The sequence below is a fragment of the Schistocerca cancellata genome, chromosome 1 (assembly GCF_023864275.1).
Source record: "Schistocerca cancellata isolate TAMUIC-IGC-003103 chromosome 1, iqSchCanc2.1, whole genome shotgun sequence".
Classification (NCBI taxonomy): domain Eukaryota; kingdom Metazoa; phylum Arthropoda; class Insecta; order Orthoptera; family Acrididae; genus Schistocerca; species Schistocerca cancellata.
In genome coordinates, this window is record NC_064626.1 from 206,410,492 (window position 1) to 206,435,973 (window position 25,482).

The 25,482-nt window shown below is 39.7% G+C and overlaps 1 protein-coding gene across 5 annotated transcripts in view; it reads left to right on the top strand.

The window, feature by feature from the left end:
- The window catches only part of LOC126168825 (protein ARV1), a 45,628-nt gene that overhangs the window by 16,339 nt on the left and 3,807 nt on the right, over positions 1 to 25,482 (top strand). For all 5 annotated transcript variants that reach the window (XM_049920594.1, XM_049920592.1, XM_049920593.1 and 2 more), the window contains exons 3-5: positions 1,662 to 1,781; positions 16,372 to 16,537; positions 17,789 to 18,022. In XM_049920594.1, the coding sequence (XP_049776551.1) occupies positions 1,662 to 1,781; positions 16,372 to 16,537; positions 17,789 to 18,022 (520 nt within the window). The remainder of the gene's footprint in view (positions 1 to 1,661; positions 1,782 to 16,371; positions 16,538 to 17,788; positions 18,023 to 25,482) is intronic.

A 25,482-nucleotide genomic window follows, 5' to 3' on the forward strand; every position in this document is an offset into this window, starting at 1 on the left:
AAAGTTAGTCTGGCCCCTCCACCGGCTGCAGTCACAGTGGCATCCATATCGGTGGAATCTGACGACGACCAAGTCAGTACACCGATATGTGTGCAGTCACACTATAGCCAATCTCCACATCCGAATAAACAGACAACAATCAGTGAAATACAAATTGGTTTGTTTTCTTTGGTCAAATTGACCGACATTCTCACTCACAAAATATTTCATGTGAGAAGCTGATAAATTTAGTCCAAGAAAGAGTTATTTTGTGGCATTCTGATGAAAATATCATCAGAACATACAAGGGTTGGAACTTAAATAGTGCAACTATTTATTGACAACCGATACAAAAGAGTTACATGTTTGCACCTGTTACTTTCTTTCAAAATTAGTCACCAGCATTGTCTAGAACCCGTTGCCAGTGATGTGGAAGACGTAGTATACCGTTAACAGAACTTGTTCTGTTGATGGTGCAAATGAAGCAGTCTAAAGTTATGGTGATTCTCGTGTAGCACTGTGATGGTGTTATCGTAACACATTACGTTCCTTCACAGCAGACTGGCGGTCCACAGTGTGACTAGGGGCTTTTTTTTTTTTTTTTTTTTTTTTTTTTTTTTTTTTTTTTTTTTTTTTTTTTTTGGGGGGGGGTGGGGGGAACATTACCTGCGACCACCTTTTCGAAAGAAGTGGAGACACTTTCTGCGCAACCCACCCATCATTTTGCACGACAATGTGCAGGTGCATATGGCGCAAGCTGTGGCTGCTCTCTTCGATCAATAGGACTGGGAAGTACTGCACCACCCAGCATACTCCCCGGACTTGAGTCCTAGTTCACTCTATGGACTAAAACCACAGGTTTATTGGAAATTACAAGTAGGCAAAATCTTTATTGGAAACTTTATGTGGGGATTATAACCTCAAAAAATAATTTGTTAGAGAGAGGAGTGGCATATCTTAGTGGGTCTTTTTTGAGTTGTATGTTGGCATTAGGTGTCTACAAATAATTATTACTGCTTACTGGGATTTTTGTGCCAGTAGTGTGATGATTCTGTTATATGAAGTGTTTTGCAAATGTGGTGTATAGTATGTATTTCCACTTTTCATTGCCTTAGGTGTTAAGAGTGTCTTATGCTAAATTTTATGATTGTCTTTCACAAGTATGCTGAATGACAGTAATTGAAGGTTAATTGACATACGCCTGCACAGCTTTAAATAAATACAGTGAAACAGTGGGTTTTTGTAATCTTGCTTTTAAGGGTCACCACGACTCATGCCAAGTATGTAACAGAATGTTTCTCCTGTCTTCTTATATATTCCTTGAACTTGTATGGTTATTTCAATAGCTGAAGGAGATATGCTACATAGATAAAACAGATTCTAACTGAACCTAACCTCCTTCACCCTGCAAAAAACTGATGAGGGGGATCGGACACACTGTGACCAAGCTGTCAGCTGACGGTACCAGGCAACCTATGGTGATGGCGTCTAACAATTTGTCGGTGCGTCTGTGAATGCAGCCTTACAGTACAGTTATCTGTATCATTGTGGCGTGGAACCCACCCCACCTTGGAATGATCCATGGTTCATGGGTAGCCATGAAAAACAGGAGAAATGAGTTAAACTTAGTTTCAAGATGTGTGGTTTACTTATTATTTTAACATAGTCTATCTTTATTCCAGCAAAATTGCAAGAACATTGCTGACAAGTATATTGAATATGACCCTGTAATTGTTATGATTGACCTGGTTCTGCTGAATGAGCAAGCTTACCGACACATCTTGTGGAATACTGGCTTTGAGGTACTTATATTTATACTATTTCACATATTCTTTTTGACTGTAACTTGTCACTGTATTTAATATAACAAATATAATTGCAGACTATTGATAGCCAAGACAGTGAAGTAGTATGATGAAGATAGAGAAAAAATATTATAATAGTATGGCAGAAGTGAAATTGAGATTTATGTATTAATATACACTCCTGGAAACTGAAATAAGAACACCGTGAATTCATTGTCCCAGGAAGGGGAAACTTTATTGACACATTCCTGGGGTCAGATACATCACATGATCACACTGACAGAACCACAGGCACATAGACACAGGCAACAGAGCATGCACAATGTCGGCACTAGTACAGTGTATATCCACCTTTCGCAGCAATGCAGGCAGCTATTCTCCCTTGGAGACGATCGTAGAGATGCTGGATGTAGTCCTGTGGAACGGCTTGCCATGCCATTTCCACCTGGCGCCTCAGTTGGACCAGCGTTCGTGCTGGACGTGCAGACCGCGTGAGACGACGCTTCATCCAGTCCCAAACATGCTCAATGGGGGACAGATCCGGAGATCTTGCTGGCCAGGGTAGTTGACTTACACCTTCTAGAGCACGTTGGGTGGCACAGGATACATGCGGACGTGCAAGTTCCCTTGCCGGTCTAGGAATGGTAGAACGATGGGTTCGATGACGGTTTGGATGTACCGTGCACTATTCAGTGTCCCCTCGACGATCACCAGTGGTGTACGGCCAGTGTAGGAGATCGCTCCCCACACCATGATGCCGGGTGTTGGCCCTGTGTGCCTCGGTCGTATGCAGTCCTGATTGTGGCGCTCACCTGCACGGCGCCAAACACGCATACGGCCATCATTGGCACCAAGACAAAAACGACTCTCATCACTGAAGACGACACGTCTCCATTCGTCCCTCCATTCACGCCTGTCGCGACACCACTGGAGGCGGGCTGCACAATGTTGGGGCGTGAGCGGAAGACGGCCTAACAGTGTGTGGGACCGTAGCCCAGCTTCATGGAGACGGTTGCGAATGGTCCTCGCCAATACCCCAGGAGCAACAGCGTCCCTAATTTGCTGGGAAGTGGCGGTGCGGTCCCCTACGGCACTGCGTAGGATCCTACGGTCTTGGCGTGCATCCGTGCGTCGCTGCGGTCCGGTCCCAGGTCGACGGGCACGTGCACCTTCCGCCGACCACTGGCGACAACATCAATGTACTGTGGAGACCTCACGCCCCACGTGTTGAGCAATTCGGCGGTACGTCCACCCGGCCTCCCGCATGCCCACTATATGCCCTCGCTCAAAGTCCGTCAACTGCACATACGGTTCACGTCCACGCTGTCGCGGCATGCTACCAGTGTTAAAGACTGCGATGGAGCTCCGTATGCCACGGCAAACTGGCTGACACTGACGGCGGCGGTGCACAAATGCTGCGCAGCTAGCGCCATTCGACGGCCAACACCGCGGTTCCTGGTGTGTCCGCTGTGCCGTGCGTGTGATCATTGCTTGTACAGCCCTCTCGCAGTGTCCGGAGCAAGTATGGTGGGTCTGACACACCGGTGTCAATGTGTTCTTTTTTCCATTTCCAGGAGTGTAATTAAAGAGAATTAATGTCACGTTATTCACAAACCTTCGCATTGCATACTGCATTACCACACACACCTCTTAATGTTTTAACAACGTTTCCAACAGATCTAAAACAAAAATATTAATACAACTCTGCCAGGGCTCTCTCTCTCTCTCTCTCTCTCTCTCTCTCTCTCTCTCTCTCTCTCTCTCTCTCACGCACGCACGCACGCGCACGCACGCACGCACACACACACACACACACACACACACACACACGCGCGCGTAAAACTTGAACATGTGCAGTTTTATTTTTAACAGTGAAACAGATTCAGTGGCATGATGTTAACTATAACCCATATTTATCCAGATTTTCTTCATATGCTGTTTGAAGATTGATAGTATGGAGACAAGCTCAAATCTGAACTTTGTTTCATGAAATCTAGGAAATGACTGAAGTTGTGATGTGGTTTTATTATACTCTCACATGGTTCACACTGATACTACAATTATTGTATATCTTAGTATATCTGAAGCTGAGAGAGAGGAGAAGTAACAGTTTTGTTGCAAAGACCTCACCATAAATCAGTTTTTCTTTACATAATTACAGAGATTGAAAGGAATGGGAAGAAACCCTAATAAAGGGTACAAAGGGATGTACCCTATGGCATACACTTCATGATGGGTTGCAAAGTATAAATATCGATGTAGAGATAAGTCAGGGTCTTCATTCATCCAGTGTTTAATCAAATTTTTTCTGGTGTTTTAAAAATGTTTATCCTCTATATCTTGTTCTTAGATGTTTCTCCTGCATTGTAAACAGCATCCAAATAATACAGTTTTTCCCAATAATAATACAATTTTAATTTATGCAGTAAAAAAATCTAATGCTGATGTCCCCCTTGTTTAAATTATCATTTCATTCCACATGAATTCTTCTACCAAATAGCCCCATTCCTCCCACAGAATAGGCTGTAGATTTATTTTTAGAATCTGTGGGTTGACATTAAATAAGTTACTTTTTGCCCGTTAATTTATTATGTATTTTCATATCCATACACTGTCTTGTGTTGTATGTAGGGCTAAAATGATTCTCCTCAAATAATTTTTGTGCACTATGTAGGAACATTATAATTTCATAAATGTATGTGAGAAAACCGCGAGGATTTATATTTTTTGAAGTAATGGCCCACAACATTCTTTTTTCTGTACAATACACATTTATCTGACATTTCTTCTGCAGTTTCAGTAATCAAGATGTGCCATTTGAACTTCCCCAGAAAATAATACCATTCCTAATGCCAGATTCAGACTAACTGTGGTTTGCTACTTTTTGTGTTCTCATATCAGTAGAATTTTCTAGTATTTGCATTGCAAATGCAGATAGTCCAAAGAATTTGATCATGTCAACTTCTCTCATAAGTTGATTGTTACATTGTATTTCAAGCTCCACACTTTTGGAATATTTGATTTTTATAATATTTAATTTCAAACAGTTTCAGTGGAACCTGTTTTCTAGTGTATCAAGTGTAATCACACTAGAGTTTGAAATTTGTTTCTTTATCATCTTCGATCAAAACAGGAGTACCCTCTGCAGACACTACTAGTGGAGAATTTATATTTGAGTAAATTATTTACACAGAACAGGAACACAATTGATCCTAAAATGGTGCTGTGGAACACTTTCATTGATACTGTGACAAAGGCTTCTGTAAGACAGCAGAGACATACAACTTTACACTCCTCTGATCATATATTTTGCTTATCTTTTCACCCCTAAAACTATTCACTGCATCTAGAGTCTTTTCTCCTTGTTGGTATCTAAATTGGTTACTTGCAATCCTGTAATATAATTTTTTTTACCATAAAATTTAGAGTGTGAATTGCTGTAACATTCTCTGACACTTTTGACACAACTGGAAGAATAGAAATAGAGTGATAGATTTTGAAGTCTTCCCTGAACTCATTCTTGAAACGAGATCTGACCACCTTGGTGTACTTAAACACTTCAGGAAAACATCCCTGTTCAGAATGTTGGTTGATTGAGTTAGTGGAGTTGCCATTATGTGATACACTGCTTTAATTACTTTAGTGGATATCCCCTCCCACCAAACAGAGTTTTTGTTTTGTTGTGATAATATAACATTTTCCACATTTTTTATATCCATCCTCAGCTTTTTGGTGAAGTCCAAAGGGATTTACTTTAACATCTGTCATAGTCACATTTATAAAGAGTTCATTTAAACATTTTGATGTTTGAGCTGGGTTAACAATAAGGCTATCATTGCCTTTCGTGACTAATCACTCTAATTTGACAATGGACTACATTGCCTTTGTCTTACTTTTGTGTTGTAAAATGCAATTTTTTACCATTTGTTTAGCTCCCACCACAGGTTATTATTATTATTATTATTATTATTATTATTATTATTATTCAGATATAACTTGATAATGTCAAACATACTCAGTACAATGCCTATTTTTATTATACTTCAGTTAATTTTGGAGTTACCTCTTCCTGTCACTAGAAATTTTTGTACTTTGCGTTATCCATTTAAGTTTACCACTAATTTTGTTATACATGGCTCTAAGTGAAAAGGTTTCATTGAAGATTTTGAAGTACCTACTTAAAAATTTATCGAAATTACTATTTGAAATACGGCTGTCAAAAGGCCATTCACACTCATGTAATTTATCAACCAAACAGGGTTGTATTTCTTTCATTGAAGTGTCTTTTGGCACAGTTTTGTTACATGAAATTTCTGTCAATTGTTGGTTGTTCAATGAATTATGCAGAGTGGTACGAGATTCCTAAATTTAAGAAAAGCTTGTAAAAATCTTCAAACACATAATTTGTAAAAATTTTGTCAATACAGGTCACATTTGCTCTAGTGGTATGCATAAAGTTTACTTTGAAGCCAAAGTTTTTATAGTCGATGAATCTGGATGAATCATTGCTTCCAACTGTAATATTAATATTGAAGTCAGCAGTTGATCTTCTCCTGTTTTCTTTATAAAAAATTTCAGGCACGCCGTGAAATTTGACCAGAAAAGCTTCAATTATAAGTTTCTCTGGTAATCTGTAAATAGAGATTTCTAGCACTATATGTAGGTCCCTTAACACAGCATCTCTGTTACACACTCTTCATTCAAAGAATGAAAATTGTTTCTTAGTTTATATTTATATCAGAGTGAATAAGTATATATGCAACTTCTTTGAGAATTTTAATATTGTCATCTGTAAGCCATTGCTCATTGAGACAAGTAACTTTGATATTTTTACATTCAGAAAGAATAATTTGTAATAAATCAATTTGACTTTTGTATGAAAAGACATCAGTTAGACCATTAATATTTCAGCCTATAATATAGGAACATTCTTTCTTTTCTATAGTTTCCGGTGCTCTACATCTACATCGATACTCTGCAAATCACACTTAAGTGCCTAGCTTCACAATAATTCTCTATTATTCCACTCTCAAACGGTGCATGGAAAAAACGAACACTTATATCTTTTTGTGCAAGCTCTGATTTCCCTTATTTTATTGTGATAATTGTTTCTCCCTATGTGTGTTGGCACCAACAAAATATTTTCGCATTTGGAGGAGAAAGCTGGTGATTGAAATTTTGGGAGAAGGTCCCGCCACAGCAAGAAACACCTTTGTTTTAATGATTTTCATCCCAAATCCTGTTTCATGTCCCTGACACGCTCTCTCTCCCTTGTTTCTCAATAATACAAAATGTACTACTCTTCTTTGAATTAACCGATGTACTCTGTTGATCCTATATGGTAAGGATCCCACACTGCGCAGCAGTATCCCTAAAAGAGGATGGACAAGTGTAGTGCGGGCAGTCTCTTTAGATCTGTTGCATCTGTTAAGTGTTCTGCCAATAAAACACAGTCTTTGGTTTGTTTTCCACACATCTTCTATGGGTTCTTTCCAAATTAAGTTGTTCTTAATTGTAATTCCTAGATATATAGTTGAATTTACGACCTTTAGATTAGACTGATTTATCATGTAACCAAAGTTTAATGGATTCCTTTTAGCACCCATATGGATGACCTTACACTTTCCATCATTTAGGGTCAATTGCCAATTTTCTCACCATTCAGATATCTTATGTAAATCGTTTTGCAATTTGTTTTGACCTTCTGATGGGTTTACTAGATGATAAATGACAGCATCATCTGTAAACAACCTAAGACAGCTGCTCAGATTGTCTCCTAAATTGTTTGTATAAATAAGGAACAGCAGAGGGCCTATAACACTACCTTTGAGAGTGCCAGAAATCACTTTTTGTTTACTCGATGACTTTCCATCAGTTACTATGAACGATGACCCCTCTGATGGGAAATCATGAATCCAGTTACATAATTTAGCTGATATTCCATAAGCACGCAGTTTCACTACAAACCACTTGGGTGGTACAGTGTCAGAAGCCTTTTGGAAATCTAGAAATACAGGATCAATTTGAGATCCCTTGTCAATAGCACTCAACACTTTGTGTGTAAAGAGCTACTTGTGTTTCTCAAGAATGATATTTACTAAATACATGTTGACTGTGTGTCAATAGACCATTGTCTTCGAGGTAATTCATAATGTTCGAACACAATATATGTTCCAAAATCCTACTGTGTATCAACATTAATGATATGGGCTTGTAACTTAGTGGATTACTCCTACTACCTTTCTTTAATATTGGTGTGACTTGTGCAACTTTCCAGTCTGTGGGTACGGATCTTTCGTCGAGCAAGCAGTTGTATATGATTGATAAGTATGGAGCTATTGCATCAGCATCCTCTGAAAGGAACCTAACTGGTATACAGTCTGAACCAGGAGACTTACTTTTGTTAAGGGATTTAAGTTGTTAAACTACTCCGAGGATATCTACTTGTAAGTTACTCATGTTAGCAGCTGTTCTAGATTCAATTTCGTTTTCTTTGGTGAAGAAATTTTGAAAGGCTGTGTTTAGTAACTCTGCTTTTGCAGCTCTGTTATCGATAGTATTTCCATTGCTATCACGCAGAGAAGGCATTGACTTTGTCTTGCCACTAACGCACTTTACATACAACCAAAATGTCTTTGGATTTTCTGCCAGGTTTCGAGATAAAGTCTCATTGTGGAAACTATTATAAGCATCTCACGTTGATGTAAGTGCTAAATTTCAAGCTTCTGTAAAAGATCGCCAATTTTGGAGATTCTGCATTCGTTTAAATTTGGCATGCTTTTTTTCATTGTTTCTGCAACATTGTTCTGACCTGTTTTGTGTACCAAGGGGCATAAGCTCCATCATTTGTTATTTTATTTGGTATAAGTCTCTGTTGGTATCAATAGCACTTCTTTGAATTCAAGCCAAGGGTTGTCTACACGTACATTGTTAATTTGGAAGGAGTGGAGATTGCCTCTTAGGAAGGCATCAAGTGAGTTTTTATCTGTTTTTTTTGAATATATATATATTTTCATATTTTGAGGATTTGAGGGTTACAAAATTCAGTCTTGCTATGACAACCCTGTGTTCACGAATCCCTGTATCCATTTTGATGCTTGTTACTAGCTCGGATTATTTGCTGCTAAGGGGTCAAGTGTGTTTTCACAACCATTTGCTATTCGTGTAGGCTCATGACCTAATTGCTTGAAATAATTTTCAGAGAATGCATTTAGCACGATTTCAAACGATGGTTTATGTGTACCTCCAGATTTAAACGTGTATTTTTGCCAACATATGGAGGGTAAATTAGTCATCACCAACTAGAATTGTATGAGTCAGGTAGATGTTTGAAATTAAACTCCAAGTTTTCTTTGGACCTTTCAGCAATTGTATCATCTGTGTTGGGAGGTTGGTAAAAGGATCCAATTATTTTTTTATTCCAATTGCCAAGCATGACTTCTGCTCATACTTACTCAAAGGAACTAAAAGTTGTACCGCAAAACTGCCCAAGTCTCACTTTGTGACCATGATGCCATAGCAAGCACAGAACACAGCAACAATCAGCCTCCTGCAATTTATTGTTGTGTTGTATTGCAAAACTTTCCTAGTACCCTTGTATCTGCTTCAATTTCGCTACAAGATAAACTACTTATAATAGCAACAAACACGACACCACCAACTGTGTTTAGCCTATCCTTTAGGAACACCATTAGGTTCTTCGCAAAAACTTTGTCTGAACTTATATTAAGCTTTAGTCAGCTTTCAGCGTTTATAATGATTTGAGCATCAGTGCTTTCTATTAGCCCTTGGAGCTCTGGTACTTTGCCAATACAGCTACGATAATTTACAACTGTTATACCAATTGTTCCTCTATCTATATTCTTCCTATGTTCAACCTCCTCCCTGTGAGACTGAAGCCCTTTTTGTATTTTCCGAAGACACACTATCTGAAAAAAACTGCCCACAACCTCTGCTATCCATGTAGCCATCTCCTGCGTGTAGTGGGCTCCTGACCTATTCAGCAGACCCGAAACCCCACCACCCTATGGTGCAAGTTGAGGAATCTGCAGCCTACAAGGTCGCAGAACTATCTGAGCTCTGATTCAGACCCTCCACTCAGCTCTGTACCAAAGGTCCGCAATCGGTCCTGTTGACTACGCTGCAAATAGTGAGCTCTGCTTTCGTATGCAAGAAAGACTGGCAGCCCTTACCACTTCTGATAGCCGCTTGAAACTAGAGATAATCTCTTCTGATCCAAAGTGACACATATCATTGGTACCGACATGAGCCAGCACCCGCAGTTGACTGCACCCGGTGTTCTTCATCGCATCTGTAATGACTCTGCCAGGTATGCATTGGAGTGCACATTTGCTTTCTTCCTCTCCTTGGCAGCCATGTTCCTAAGGGGCCACAACTACCAATAATCCTACCCTCTGTGATTGCCCAGATCTTGCAGGCTGAGAGGTTCCCTCTGAAAAAGAACAAGCAACTGCCTCTGGCTGAGGACTACAGACTGCACCTGGAACCTGTATGTCAGACTAACCAGGGTGGGCTTACATGCAGCCCGCTGGGCAGTCTTTTGCTGCTCACCACACGCCGCTAGGCTACCTCCCACTCGACCACAGGTTGGTTAGTGGTCAACCTCAGTGTGAGCTGTAACTGGGCTGGTCACCAGTGCGGGCCGGTGAAGTCAGACTTGTTGTGGATGTCCATTGCACCTGCACAGCCGGCATACAACAGTGTTGAAGCCCATCCACTGCAGCTTCAAGCTGTGTAACCAAAGCCATCACAGCCTGGAGCCAAGAGCAAAGTGTCACCAACTCAGCTCACATCTGCACGTGCAGCCATCACAGTCCCTATCCATACTAAAGACTGTGGAAAACTACACTACATGGACAAATGACAGTCGACGTGCACTATGGAACTTTACCGGAGACACATAGGACAATACAGGAACTGTGTCTAATAAATTAGATTAACACACAGAGATTCAGAAACTGAACTACCAAAGCACACAGATAAAACTATACAATTCACTCCTGGTTATGAACCCATAAAATATTACAAAAGACGTGCAGGGTAGCTGCGTTGTTTGCTGCGCATTGCCATGGTTCATGCGGCTTCCCCCGTCAGAGGTTCAAGTCCTCCCTTGGGCATGGGTGTGTGTGTTCTTCACATAAGTTAGTTTAAGTTAGATTAAGTAGTGTGCACACCTAGGAACCCATGATCTCAGCAGTTTGGTCCCATAGGAACTTACCACCAAATGCCAGGTTACTTCCCTGTTTGTCTCAGCCAGCAGATGCTGACTCACTCTGTATATTAATCACTGAGGGATCTTCTGTACACACTGCTAGTCACTACAATTCAAAGTGTTTTGTAGAGGATACTGGCTGAGCAAATTAATTTTTTTGTTTTGCTAATAGTTTCCTCTTCACTGTCGTTTCTAAGAGAATTTGTATCTACATCGATGAAAACTTGTTTGTAATTCTTCAGAGATGCATCTGCTGAACCATCCTGTAAGCTTAATATGTCATTGAAGTGTTTCTTCAACTGGCAGCTTCTAGTTCCTGGGCAAACGTCAGAATAATTTGGCACTACCACATTCTTCGGCAGGGAATCACCTGTGACAAAGAATTATTATTATTTTTTTTTAAATTCAGTTTTCATCTCTGAGACACTGAGTTTACTTTTCACTGCGTGTTGCAATTTTACACAGATATTCATTTTCAGCGTTTGAGACTTCCGTGGGAGTTCCTTGTGTAGGAATTCCATCAGGTTTTTATGTTATTTTTGTCTACCTCCTCAGCTTTTTCTAAACTGTGTTTCAGTACTCAGTTTTATTATTACTTCTTTTAAAGTGTCAATGTTGCTATGTAGCATTTTAATAATTTCTTCCTGTGAACTAGTGGTGTTTTTGTCCTGCAAACAGTTATGGTACTTGATGTTAATTGGTACTGGTGTTGAATTTAAAGTTACAATACCCTTTAAATGCCAAAGTAATATCTCTTCGATTTTCTCTTTCCACTAAACCATATATTCTTGTGGCAGTCAACAGAGGACTTAAAGACAAAGGCAAGCCAATTTCAATTTCTTCTGTTCTGCACACTCTCACAGACTTTCAGGTTGGAATCTATGCCATTGGTCCAGCTCTTCACCTTGTGCCTTTGATCTTCCCAGACATTAACTTCTTTTCCAGTGAATCATTTTATCTCATAATATGCACAAAGTAGGTCAGTATCAGACCTTCCAAGGAACAATCTGGTTTTATTTGCTCTGACCTATTTGTTCTCTCTGTAGTTCATGGAACACTAAGGAATTTCCTCCTCCATCATCATAATTAAAGGCATCCATTCTATGTCATTCAGTCTCTCTTACAGTCCAGGTCTCATATTTGTTCATCATAACTGGAAAGATCATAGTTCTTACTATACAAATCTTCATTGTTAATGTTATGTCTCTTATCATTAAAACATTGTCAAGATTTGGCATTCAGCATTAGATCAGCCCTTGGACTCCCTTCTTTCAACGTCTATAAGCAAATCTTTAACTCTTCTTCACCTTATGCCATCAGTATGGTGTCATACACAAATCTAAGATTATTTATCCCAGCTGTTTTAATTCCAGTTTCTTCTTTAGCTTGCTCAGCTTTCCTCATAATGTGCTCTGCATAGAATTGAATAAATAAGGTGACGATGTGCACCTCTGAATGTGGAGCCATTTAGTTGTGCCTTATGTGGTCCTCACCATGGCTTCTTAGTCAGAGTATAAATTCTGTATGAGGTGATGTGGTAATCCCCTGTTTTTGAGTAGTTCCCATAATTTATTGTAGCAGATACAGTCAAAGGCATTAACATAATCAATAAATCAGAGGTATACATCTTTCTGAAATTCTTGCCTTCTCCATAATCCATCAGATGTTAGCAATTTGATCTCTGGTCCTTCTTCCTTTACAAAATCTAGGTTGTTCTTCATGTAGCTCTTGGTCCATATACTGGCGAAGTCTATTTAGTGATATTTTGAGCATGATTTTTCTAGCAAGTGAGATAAGTGAGATTGTATGGTGATTTGAACACACTCTAGAATTTTCCTTGTTTGGGATGAATACTGAACTCTCCCCATCTTTGGCCACTGTTGGTTATCCATTTTTCTTGACATACTGAGTGAAAACTTTCACTGCATTATTTCCAATGACTCTGAACAATTCTGCTGGAATTCCATCATGTCCACTGGCCTCGTTTTCACCAACGTTTTACAGGGCCCATTTGATTTCTCTCCAAAATATCTGGCTCTGATTCTAAAATAATGTTACCTTCCTCATCATCAGTCTCCAGTTCTTTCCTATATAGATCTTCTATGTATTCTGCCTATCTTTCCTTAATGTCCTCTGCTCCTGTTAAATCTTTACCATTTCTATCTTTCATGATTCCAGTTTTCACACGGAATTTTCCGTTGATGTCTCTAATCTTCTTGTAAAGCCTCCTTCTGCTCCTCACTCTGCTAGTCTCTTCAGCTTCTTTGCACTGTTTATTTAAGAAGATATTCTTGTCTCTTCTAGCTGATTTTCAAAACTTATCATTTAATTTAAATGTTGCTAATCTATCCTGTTTCAATTTTGCTTTACTTCATTCTTGTGCAACGTGCAATGCCTCAACCGATACACATCAGGCCTTCTCCTTATTCTATTTCTTGGGAGTCAGTTCTGCTGCTTCATAGACATGTTCACAAATCTTGTGAGTTTTTGTCTTCTAACTCTAGTGCATTAAATGTATTCCTGGCGTCTCTTGTATAATCAGAAGGAATGTTCTTAAGATCGTATCTGTAAGATGGTATAGCTTTGGCCACTTTCCTCAGTTTCAGCTGGAACTTTGCAATTAAGAGATCATGGTCAGATCTGCAATCAGCTCCAGGTCTTGTTGTAGTTGACTGGCTGGCACTCTTCCACCTCTGATTGCGAAGTACTTAGTCAATTTGATTCTGGTATTGTCTGCTTGGTGAAATCCAATTGTATAGGCATTGTTTGGGTAGCTGGAGCATTGTGTTAGTAATAACCAACGAATGCCATTACTTGATGAAGTTGTGCCAAACCAGTAAACTGTCTTCACAGAATTCTAGGAATCTCTATCATGTTCCATTTGTTTTATCAAGACCAAAATTTCCCCTTACACTTTCTACAATTTGATTTCCCACTTTTGTGTTCCTGCAAATTTACATAGAATTGGTCAGTAACATCCTCTTCAACATCAGTGGTTGGGATGTAAACTTGAATGATTGTGATATTAAGGGGTTGACCTTGGAATCTGATAGTCATCATTCTATCATTTTTATAGTTGCACCCCATTACAACTTTTCTTACTCTGTTACTAACTGAGAAGGCCACTACATTGCTCCTGTTGTTCTCTTGTCTCAAATAGTAAACCATATAGTCATCTGAAGCAAATTGTCCCATGCCAGTCCACCTAATTTTTATTATTCTCAGTACATTGTTGCCAGTTATCTCCATTTCTCTTTGGGCCATGTCCAGTTTTCCTTTATACAAGGGTCTTACATTTCATGCTCCCACACAGTACTTCTGCTTGCAGCATCTTAATCTTCATGAAGCTTCTCTGTGTAGTTCCCCCACAGATCTGAATGGGGAGCATTTTGAAGCAAGTAATTTCGATGGTGGTTTCCCATTGCCTTTCACTGGCCTCCAAATCCTGTCCCCTCACTGTCTCAGTTTCCCACTAGTGTTGGTTACCCAACCATTCACTGAGTTGCTCAGCTCAACAGAGGCACCTCATGTAGGTAGGAAGTTGGAAAATTGAGGTGACAGAGGCTGAGAGAACGCACTTCCTGAGTTTCTTGTAATTTCATATCATCCCCATTTTTTGCAACGTTCTCAAGGTGTTTGCAGCTAGCTGCTGAATAATAAAAAGAATATATAAATATATTGTTCCATCAGCTGCAGTTCATAAAACCTCATATACACACAAAATATGATTGTAAGTCACAATTATTACCATTTGTTTAACAATCCTTTTCCAAGCATAGTATAGATATGTTATCGAATGTAATAACAGCTTCAACTTTTGTTACCGTGACAATATTGCTGACAACATGAACTTCTCTTCCATGGCCCTCAGCACTCTTTCTAGGCAGGATGCCATAGCCCTCAGCACACTTTCTAGGTAGGGTGGTGGTGATATGGAGTAATCAGCTGAACAGCAAGTGCCACATCATGTGGAAAGATTAACCTCAGTGTCCCGACCAGTAAATACGCTGCATCCATCTCAGGTCGTGAACATGCACATAAGAAAGTCAGAAACTTTCCTATAGTATGCTATTTGAAATGTTAACACTTAATGAACATGAAACCATGTTCACAAAGGTCACAGTCATCATTCATCACTTAGAAAGATATGAGAATAACACATCAGCATGCCCAGTGAGTACCATCACTAATGAAGATTAAGCACACTTTTCATGTAGCTAGAAGTTGTTCTTCACATACAGAATTCCTCTTACATTCTGTTTCTGACACTTTATATACGATACACTGTTAAACTTTTGCCTTTTTACAACTGTTGTCACTGCACTTTTCAATAAGCACCCGTTTGAAACATTGTTTACTGAAGTAAACTTCTTCTGAAAACAGAATGCACTATTTTACTTGTACACTCCAGGACTACACTCAGCACAGCGGATGACAAAGTGATAGAATCGATAAAAGTTGCAGTACTGTACTTCTTTGGAATAATATTCTCCTGTTTCAGGTTTGTCTCTATTTTGATCCAGCATACAATGCAGTGCACATGGGTATTTTATCAGCATTGTGTGTGGTCTTTGATGTGCTGAGTTTCCTTTTTTTCTTTAGCTCTAGTTTAGCTACGTAACTAGCAATGTTTCATGTCTGCTTTCAAATAAAAAAGCAGACAATGTTTTAAACTTGGTTTTGTCTGCTAAGTCAGACTAGATTGGCAGTGAGGAAAAGCTATCTGTGTCTGTCAAATGCTTTTGATCCATGTCAATTTGACTAGCCCCAATAAGCTACAGCACCCGTGTGAGATTTTACTCGATATATGTACTGCAAATATAAAATGACAGTATTATGAAAAGGGTAGATTGCCACTCACCATATAGGGGACATTTTGAGTTGCAGACAGGCGCAACAGACACAGTTAAATGTGAGCTTTCAGCCAGAAGGTCTTCTGAAGTAGATAACACACATGCTCAGTCACGCAAGTACAACCCACACACGTGTGGCCAAAAGTTCACATGTTCAGCAGTCTTTTTGTTGTGTCTGTCACTCAATATCTCCTCTATATGGCGAGTAGAGATCTATCCTTTTCATAATATTGTCATTATTCCATCCCGGATTTTACAAGTGTAAAAAATACTTAAAATGACTGGATTTCTTTTATAATTCAAGGCCTTTGAAGGACAGTCATAGTCAAGCCCAGCCAAAATAATATCTATTCTTCTGTGCATTTAACATGACTTCAATACTGTTATAGTCAGTGTAATTATGAAGTGAAGTGTGCTGGGTTAACTATTTCTTTTGTATTTATCATTTACACATGTCCAAATCACATGTTTATATTTTTTCTTTATTTTTTTTCTATTTAAGGGCCATTGGAAGCTTGCAGCTGTGTTGCTTTTGGCTGAAACATATTGCGAATGGGTGTCCATGAAGAAACAGTATTCTTCATTAAGCAATGGAGGCTATAAAAGTACAGAACTTATGTTTGAAGGAGAGAAATACTTTTACATCACTTGCTTGCAAGTCCTTTTTGGTTAGTAAAATATAAATAAATAAATAAATATATTTTTGTCAATCACATCCATTCATAATTTGGCAGGTTAATATGGGAAAACGGGCATTCACGAGTGTACATTATTGATGCATCATCCCTCACTTTTCACATCTTGCACAGTATGGTCTGCATCTGAATTGCATTTGGACCCGTGGCCATTTGTGTGCGCATTTGGGTAGCTGTGTGCGTAAACATGTGTACTTATACAAGACAAAGAGCAAGAGCTCGAAAGTTAGTACAAATGCTATGCTACACAGGGTCAGCTATAGGTGAGTGGTTGCCTTTCCTGTATTTTACATATTATCCCCACAGGATTTTCATTACTGTTAAACAATGTGGAAAGGATACAATTTTTGAGAACATTTCTCATGGAGAAATGGCAATCTGGCTAAAAGTACTTTAAAAATGGATTACAAACAGTCTCAACTGCAAAAACATTTACTTTGATGGTAACCAGTTTGTCACTATTTGACAATTCTCAGAACCTCATACCATGATAGCAAATAGTGATGGTGGATGGAGTGGGTGTTGGGATTACATGAACATTTGTGGAGTCACAACACACCATTCACTGCAACTGCCTACAATCACAGTATGAGGGGGCTGAGGATGGTCAAATACTGACTGAAACTGGTTACCATCGAAATAAATGTTTTTGCAGTAGAGGCTGCTAAGCAGATTGGTACTCACCACAAGAGGAGGCATTGAGCAGCAATCTGGATGGGGTGTGTATCATGGTAAGGGAGGGAGTGAGAGGGTAAGGGTGTGGGAAGGCAATAGTACAGAAATATGGTGGGGACAGGCTGGGGCTGCTGTGTGCACCATCGGGAAGTTGTGCTAGTGGAATGAGGGTGGTGGTGGTGGGGGGAGGGGGGGGAGGAGGAAGAGGAACAGAAGAGAAGGTTTGAGGCCAGTGGGGTTATTAGGAATGAAATATATGTTGTAGGGAGACTTTGCACATACTCATCTCACAGTCACAAAGGTTTCACATGCTTGACATGTGAAGTTAAGCACATTTACTCGTTGGTAAAGAAACCAGATGCTTTAAGCTGTTTTACACACAAGAACTGTATCCTTAAAGAACTGGTGTGGAGGGATTGCCAATTTTCATATAAGAGGGCTCACAATGTAACACTAGTGTTGTAATGTGTTAAGAGGATATCTTTTTTACTAATTAGACAGAGAGAGAGAGAAGGACTGACTTCTCGTAATGTTGTACTTGCTTTGCAGGTCACATGCTGCTTCTTGCTACAGTGTTAGCAGTAACAAAGCTGTATTGGATTGTGTTTCCAAAAAAATATCAAGACAATTTTACACTTTTGATCTTTTGGAAGGCATTTGTTCTGTCAAATTTTGGAAACTTTCTTACAGTCGCAGAGTTAATATGGGATGGCAATGGAAATGGAATAACAAGTTCGTTTGTTACAATCTACGTATATCTCTCACAGTTACACTCTTACTCAGGTAATCTTTGTTTTATTTATCATGTTATTTTGAATTAAAACATTTGGGTTATACATCCATAATTGATTTTCATTGTATATTTAGAAACAACACAAAATACTTTCTTGTTTTCTGAAGGAAAAATTAAACAGGGTGTCACCTGGTGAATCTTTTGGAAGTCAAAAGATGATGATGATCAGTTTTTACTGAATGAGTAGTGACTAGGAACTCATAAAATAACGAGTTTCAGTGATCCTGAAATGCTACTCAAAAGTCCTGGGTGGTATACATGTAATGTTAGGAGAAAATGTACCGTACACCATAAAGTTGAGCACTCAACAGGCGTATTAATAATACTGAAAATATTTCTGCACTTTTGGTCAGTACACAGGTGTGTTTCTCTAGCCAAATACAGTGTCCATTATTCATCAATGAGGTTAAACAAGAACTTCTGTTTTTCCAAATCAACCTATTCTGCTCTCGGCCCTTAAGATTGTTGTCAGTACACTCAGATGATCTTGCAATGTGTGTCCTTACACTCTGTAATGTAGAATAATGAAATCCTTTTATTTATTTTTCAGCCTTTGATCAGACTAATGCTTTAAACTTCTTAGCAAGTTGTCATCAGGTGCCAGATCTGGAGAGCACCAGGAGAATACATTGTTTGTTCATTATATTATGAGCTTCTGAGCAGACTTGAGTTACTGACTTGGCTTCATCTGTGTGCTTTTGTAGTTTAATCAAAAATTTCTTGTGTGTTTGTGTAGGGAAGATAGTCATCTTTAGCATGAAAAAGGGCTGTGTTCAGATGTGAGCTGAGCTGATCCTTCACTCACAGCTCCAAGCTGTGCTGGCTTTGGTCGTACAGCAATGATTTGGCCACTCACATCAGCCGACATGAATCTCGTTGAACATTTACGGGACATAATTAAAAGATCAGTATGTGCACAAAATGCTGCACTGGCAACACTTTAACAATTAAGGATGGTTACAGAGGTGGCACGGCTCAATATTTCTGCAGGGGACTACCAGTGACTTGTTGACTGCATGCCATGCCAGGGTGCTGCACTTGGTCAGGCAAAAGGAGGTCCGACATGATGTTAGGTGGTGTCCGATGACTTTTGTCACCTCAGTGTAAAACAGAAATGTTTTTCGTTATAGAAGACCTTTTCATGAAATTTCAATTACCAACTTTGAACAATGGAAATTCCAGGATGGGATAAGAACAATATTATGTTATCACCACCACCACCACCACCACCTTAATCAACTACTGTTTCCAGACCCAGGCTGGAGTTGTATGGAACATAAGCCTCATCACCTAGCCCTATCTTCCCACCAACTTTGTGTTCACTCTGAGCCAGTCCTAGCCTCTTTATTTCAATAAAAATTTCCTTAACATCTCCATTTTGTGTATCTTCTTGGGAATCCTCTTGTTTTACATTCTCATTAAGTGGCCATTCCATCTTAGCCTTGATGTTTGTATCCTGCTCTGTAAAGCTTCCTCTTTCCCTTACCCTATCACTCCTCATCCTCTTTCTCTCTCTTTGTTACTTTTATCCTACTTCTGAGGAAATTCATGTAATCTGCTTACATATTTTTTCTTGATTACCCTTGTTTCAGACGCATAGGTCAACAATACTGGGACATAGTAAATTTTGAATAACAATTCTTTGCTTTTTTGTGGAACATTTTCATTGTAAAACAGGCACCTAACACTTCATAGAAATATTTCTGCCTTTCTGCCACATTCACTGTTCTCTTTCTCATTTCTTCCATTTTCCTCCATCGTACTTCCCAAGTACTCGGCACCCTCCACCGTCTTCAGTTGTTAATCTCCAATCTTCATTCTACTAGTTAGTCTAGCTTTCTTTCTAGTTGTAACCAAGATCTCACACCTGTTTACATTAAATTTCATCCCATGCTGTCTCCTTCCCAAGCATCCAGCTGTTTGTGAATCTCCTCCTCCCTGTTTCCCAGGTCATCTATGAACACGTTTGCTTCCATCTTGCCTCCTCCAATTTTTTGTGCCATCTTGGATGAGATAATAACTAAGACCAAACTGAAGAGGACAGGTGACTCTGGACTGCCCTGTTTCATACCACTTGTTTGCTGGAACCAATCCGTCCTTTCATTTCCCATTTTCTCACAACTCAACCTTCCACATTACATCTCCTCCACTCTGCTTGTTCTTTCTCTTTCCACTCCCTTCTTTTTTAGTGCTTCCCAGACATTTCTTCTACATACATCTGCTTAGGCCCTTTCTATATTGAGAAGTGCCACCACAAGCTCTTCCCCAAATTCGTAGTGATGCTCGTGGAGCTGCTTCATTGCAAATATAAGGTCAACAGTTGATTCAGGTCTGAAGCCATGTCAATCCTATTTAAATTTGGTCTTGACCCTTGTTCAGATTCTGGACTCCATGATCTTTTCATATGGTGTGACACAGTGTAGTATCAGTGTGACTCCTCTGTAGTTCCTACAGTCCTTCTTATTCCCTTTCTTGAATATAGGGACAATTAGTGCCCTCTTCCAATCTTGTGGAGTCTTCTTTTTACTCCACACATCCCTCATCACATGAAACAGCCACTGTTTCTCAACCTCCCCTGCTGCCTTCACCATTTTGACGCAGACTTCATCCATACCTGATGCCTTTCCTCCTTTCATCTTATCCAGTGCCATTTCCATTTGGATTTAACAAATGCTCGAGGCACCCTTCTGCACTATCTTCAGTGTCTTTGCTATTAAGCTCATTCCCATTTCTGTCTGTCTTTGTTGCATTTTCTCTCAAACCACTTCTTACTTTTGACCATTCCATATAGTACTTTGTTTACTCCATTGTCATCCATTATAATATTACATCATATATGATATTAATATTTCATAATATTGTTGCAGTCAGCAACTTTCTGTCCCATTTACATAGGGTGAAATGATCATCATAATCAAATAACACAAATCAGAGGCACAGAAAGCTTTAAATGTTCGTTTTTCCGACACACTATTCAAGAGCAAATATTAGAGAAATAGTCTAAAACTGATTTTATGAACTTTCTGCCAAGCTCTTAAGTGTGAACTGTGCAGTAGTCCTGTAGATGATACAATTTGCGAGAGCTGTGGTTGAAAAATGGAAAAGAACATTTTCTTTACAGTATAGTCACTTTTTTTCTCCCAAGGCAGTATGTGTAGTCTGTTTAATCATGAATAAACTGAGTGCAATAAGAAGAAGGGGACTATAAAACAATTTGTCATATCTAATATTGTCTGTTTCTGCAATGGGTTGTCCGAAATGAAGCCAGGAAGTTTACCCTGGCAGTAAAATGCTTCGCCTAAGTAGGAAATTTTTCACCTTACAAAACTGGGCGTTAGCACGTGTTTTGGTGCATACATACTAGCCCATATTTACTTACACTAAAATCATATTTTAATTTCAAGTAAAGTGTTAGTAAATATAATTTTAAAGGCAGTTTCTCTGGCAGTATTTTAGCCTATACAACTTGTCTAATACAATCTAATAACCTAATATTTTCTACAACTATATCGTAATTACCTCTGTCTAAATATGTTGGTACAGCAGTGCCCCACTAATCTGAACTGCAGTAATCCAAATGTTCAGTTAATCCAAACCTGAAAAATGTTAGTCTAACCAGGAAAGTACTTGGGCTTGAACAAACACAAATACACCAAAATCGTGTGAGAAATAATGTAGAGGTCTCTTATTGTACTAGTGATACTGCCGCATCTGCAAAACTCTGCAGTCGTCTGTTAGAGGCCTATGCGTATGCCATGCCGCATTGCACACTGACCCGCCGGTACGCCAGTCGGGACCAGTAGGGACGGTGCAGTGTGCCTCTGAAGTTGCGTTTTGTGACATTATTTGTGTATTGAAGCATCAGATGGCTTGGCGATTGGTAATCAATCCTGCTAATGTATTGCGATTGGTTGAGATGAAGTTACGAAGAATCCTTCTTCGTGAAGATGGTATTGGTGTAGAAGACGAATCATTCGCATGTTTTCTGGTGTCTGTTATAGTGCAGAAATATGAGCATAAGTTAGAAACAGATACTGTTGTAACACTAACACATAATGATGATGATAGGGATGATGATGACGAACAACTCATTGCAAACGGTAGTGCTACGGCAAGTGCGGGAAGAGGCGACGGAAGCAGTGACAGTGAATACCAACCGTCTCCCAAGAAGGAGGTTAAAGTTGCAAGTATCATCACGGCGTTTGATGACAACACACTGGAGAACATGTATGATGGTTATTACGTTAGAGGTTTTGACACATACGACAAGTTTCTGGAAAGATACCCTAAACTTAAGTCTAAAAGCAATATTAAAAGAGAAGGAAATAGTTTTCAAAGGAAATCGTACACTGCTGTTGAAGACCATCAAGGAGCATGTAATGGCGAAATTCAATGAAGCGCAAGAATGCGGTTCCGCCATTCATTATTGGCATTTGCAACATTGGGCATTGAACGTAGCCAGAAATCTCGAGTGTACAAACTTTACAGCTTCACTAGGATTTATTACTGATTTGAAAAAGGGATTTAGGATAACATCACGCCGTATCACTCTGCTCCAAGCACGAAAAGATAGGATGACGAAGAAGAGCTGATTGAAAGAGCTCAAAAGTTTGTTGCTGATGTCACTGAGCATATCACAAGAGAAAACATCGATATTAGTTCTGTATGGAACTGTGCAACACATAGTTACACAATCGATGTTGCTATATCAATGGATGGACGGTTGGCAGACACACTATATTTGCTTCCAAGAATCCAGTGGAAAGTTTGGACCCCACGTGTCAAGGGAAATAGAAATGCGGTGCCCTCCAAATGTCGTCGTCGATGCAAGTGTGAGTGGGAAGATGACGAAACAACATCTGAAGACGTTTTTTCTGTCAGTTTTGAATCAACATTTGTTGAGAAAGTCATTAGTACTTTGTAACTCCTGGTCTGGACGTAAGGATGAATGAGTACTACTGGAAGCATATGGTGGAAAACATGTAGATTTAAAAATCATTCCGCCTAAAACTACAAAATATGCACAACCTCTGGATGTGTATTTCTTCAGGCAATATAAAATATATGCCAAGAAAATAACAGACTTCATTAAACTACATTCCAGTAATATACAGCCGAAATTGCACGACAAATTCTTTATCACGAATATGCATTCTGTCATTTACAATCAGTTATCTGCGAGAGTATACAGACCAATGCTTCATTACGCGTGGCAGAATGCTGACTACGATATTGGTGAACCAGTGAACAACTTCAAAAGTGTCATTGACGTGGCGTTCAACACTGATATTATAGAATGTTCAAATATGCCATGCGATCAACTTGCATTTCTTCACTGTGCGTTTTGCAGTCATTCGTATTGCTCGGAGCATTTTATTGACATTCTGCATTTACATTAATAGTTAAGATTGCTACATTGCGTATGGCGTCTACAATTACATCTACAGTGATATCTAGAGCATGACTGCAGAGTTTTGCAGAAAAACGACACCCACCAGCTCATTCAGAGGTACATAATGGTCCTGTAACGAAATGTCATACAGATCTGTTTGTTCGAGCCCAAGTACTTTCGTGGTAAGTACGGAAATCTGTGCCATAAACTGCTGTACATCCACACAATTTTAATTTACACAGTACAGTAAATGTATTAGAGAAATTGGCAAGAAAACAGTAGGTTTAAACAATGCACAACAATGAAATAAAAGCTATCAAACTTGCTAAAATACAGCGGACATTTTATCCCTACTTTTTAGATGACAAAAACTCATTGGTTTTTTGGCGTAATGGAGACAGTCTGTTATATGACGTGTAGTTGCGCCATAGTCTCATAAACATCATATCAGCAGGTGTAGCAGTGGGCTGTTGCTCCAAATAACGTGGCGCGAGGTCAAGGGCTTCTGCTGCGTCAGTGTGTGGCAACAGCTTTCCTTTGTCGCTTTCAGGCTCATTGTCACTTCCGTCACAGCATCAACTAAATCAGAGTCAGTAAGGTTCTCCACACATGCCCCATCTGCTGCCTTCTACGCATCTAATTCTCCTTCACTATCTTCTTCGCATCAGGGATTGCATCATTTGTAGTAGAGTTTCCTCTTCATTTTCGACTAGGTTGTCCTGAAATTCAAGAGATGTCCTCAGTTTTCTCCATGATTTTCTCAGAGTATTTTCTGAAATATTCTGTCATACCTCAGCGGCCCAATAAACAACACCCTTCACAAAATTGTTGAGGCTTTCGTGGCCACTTGTTGACATACTGCCTATTTGCTTCTGTCTCGGGTTCTTCGTCCGACGTTCGTCTGATGATTTTACTGATGTTTTGTGAGCACGAGTGGCTGGCATTGTCAAAGCTTCACCCTCCATTGCCGGTGGTTAACTGGAGCCAAGCACACAGCTGCAGACTATATGTACCTGGCACGTCAACGTCTGAGGGCTTCTCCGAGGTCATTTCCGGTGCAATTCTCCTCTTGCTACTTGCGACGGTCATTCGCTGCAGTACAGGAAGCCAGGATCCGTTTACCTTAAGGCTTTCCTCTTTCTCACTGAAGCTGTTCATTTGTTTTTGTATTTCTACAGCTTCTCTGAACAAGCGCGTGTGATAGTGCTTCTCTACAGCCAGAACTTCTGTGTCAGTGAAATTTATTACATGTCGGTCTCACTCAGTGCGTGCTCTGCCACGCCCAATTTCTCCACCTGCCCAAACCTGCAATGTCACTTATGTTATTTGATCCTGGTGTTGATTGATCGTCCAGTCATTCCGACATAAACTTTTCCGCATGTGCATGGTAAGCAGTATATTCCCGACATTGCAAGTGGGGCCCCTTTTATCCTTTGCCAATCTAAGACATTCTTTGATCTTCCTTGTCGGTTTGAATATTGTCCTTACGCCGTGTTTGTGCAATATACGGCCGATTCTGTCAGTCACTCTGGGAATGTATGGCAGAATGGCCGTACCCGACATTTCCTTTCCTGGTTTCTAACTTTGTCAAGTACCTATTGCTCCTCAGAACACTTTCCAGATATTGCATTTTGCGTCTGAGGCGCTGCGGCTCACATATCCGTCCTGCTCGCATTACGAACATGTGAATCGTACCTCTTTTCTGGCTTGGGTGGTGGTTTGATAGTTTGTGCAGGTATCGGTCCACGTGTGTCGGTTTTCGGTACACGCTATGTCCCAAGTTTTCGCCATCCCTTGTGACTAGCACATCTAGAAATGGTAGTTTTTTGTCCTTTTCTACTTCCATGGTAAATTTTATGTTGGTGTGGAGGCTGTTCAAGTATCTTAGGAAGTCACCGAGCTGCTCTTCAACGTGGCTCCACACAACGAAAGTATCATCAACATATCTGTACCACACCTTAGGTTTACAAGTCGCCAATTCCAGTGCCTGTGCTTTGAAATGCTCCATGAAGAAGTTGGCCACCATTGGACTAAGGGGACTACCCATGGCAACACCTT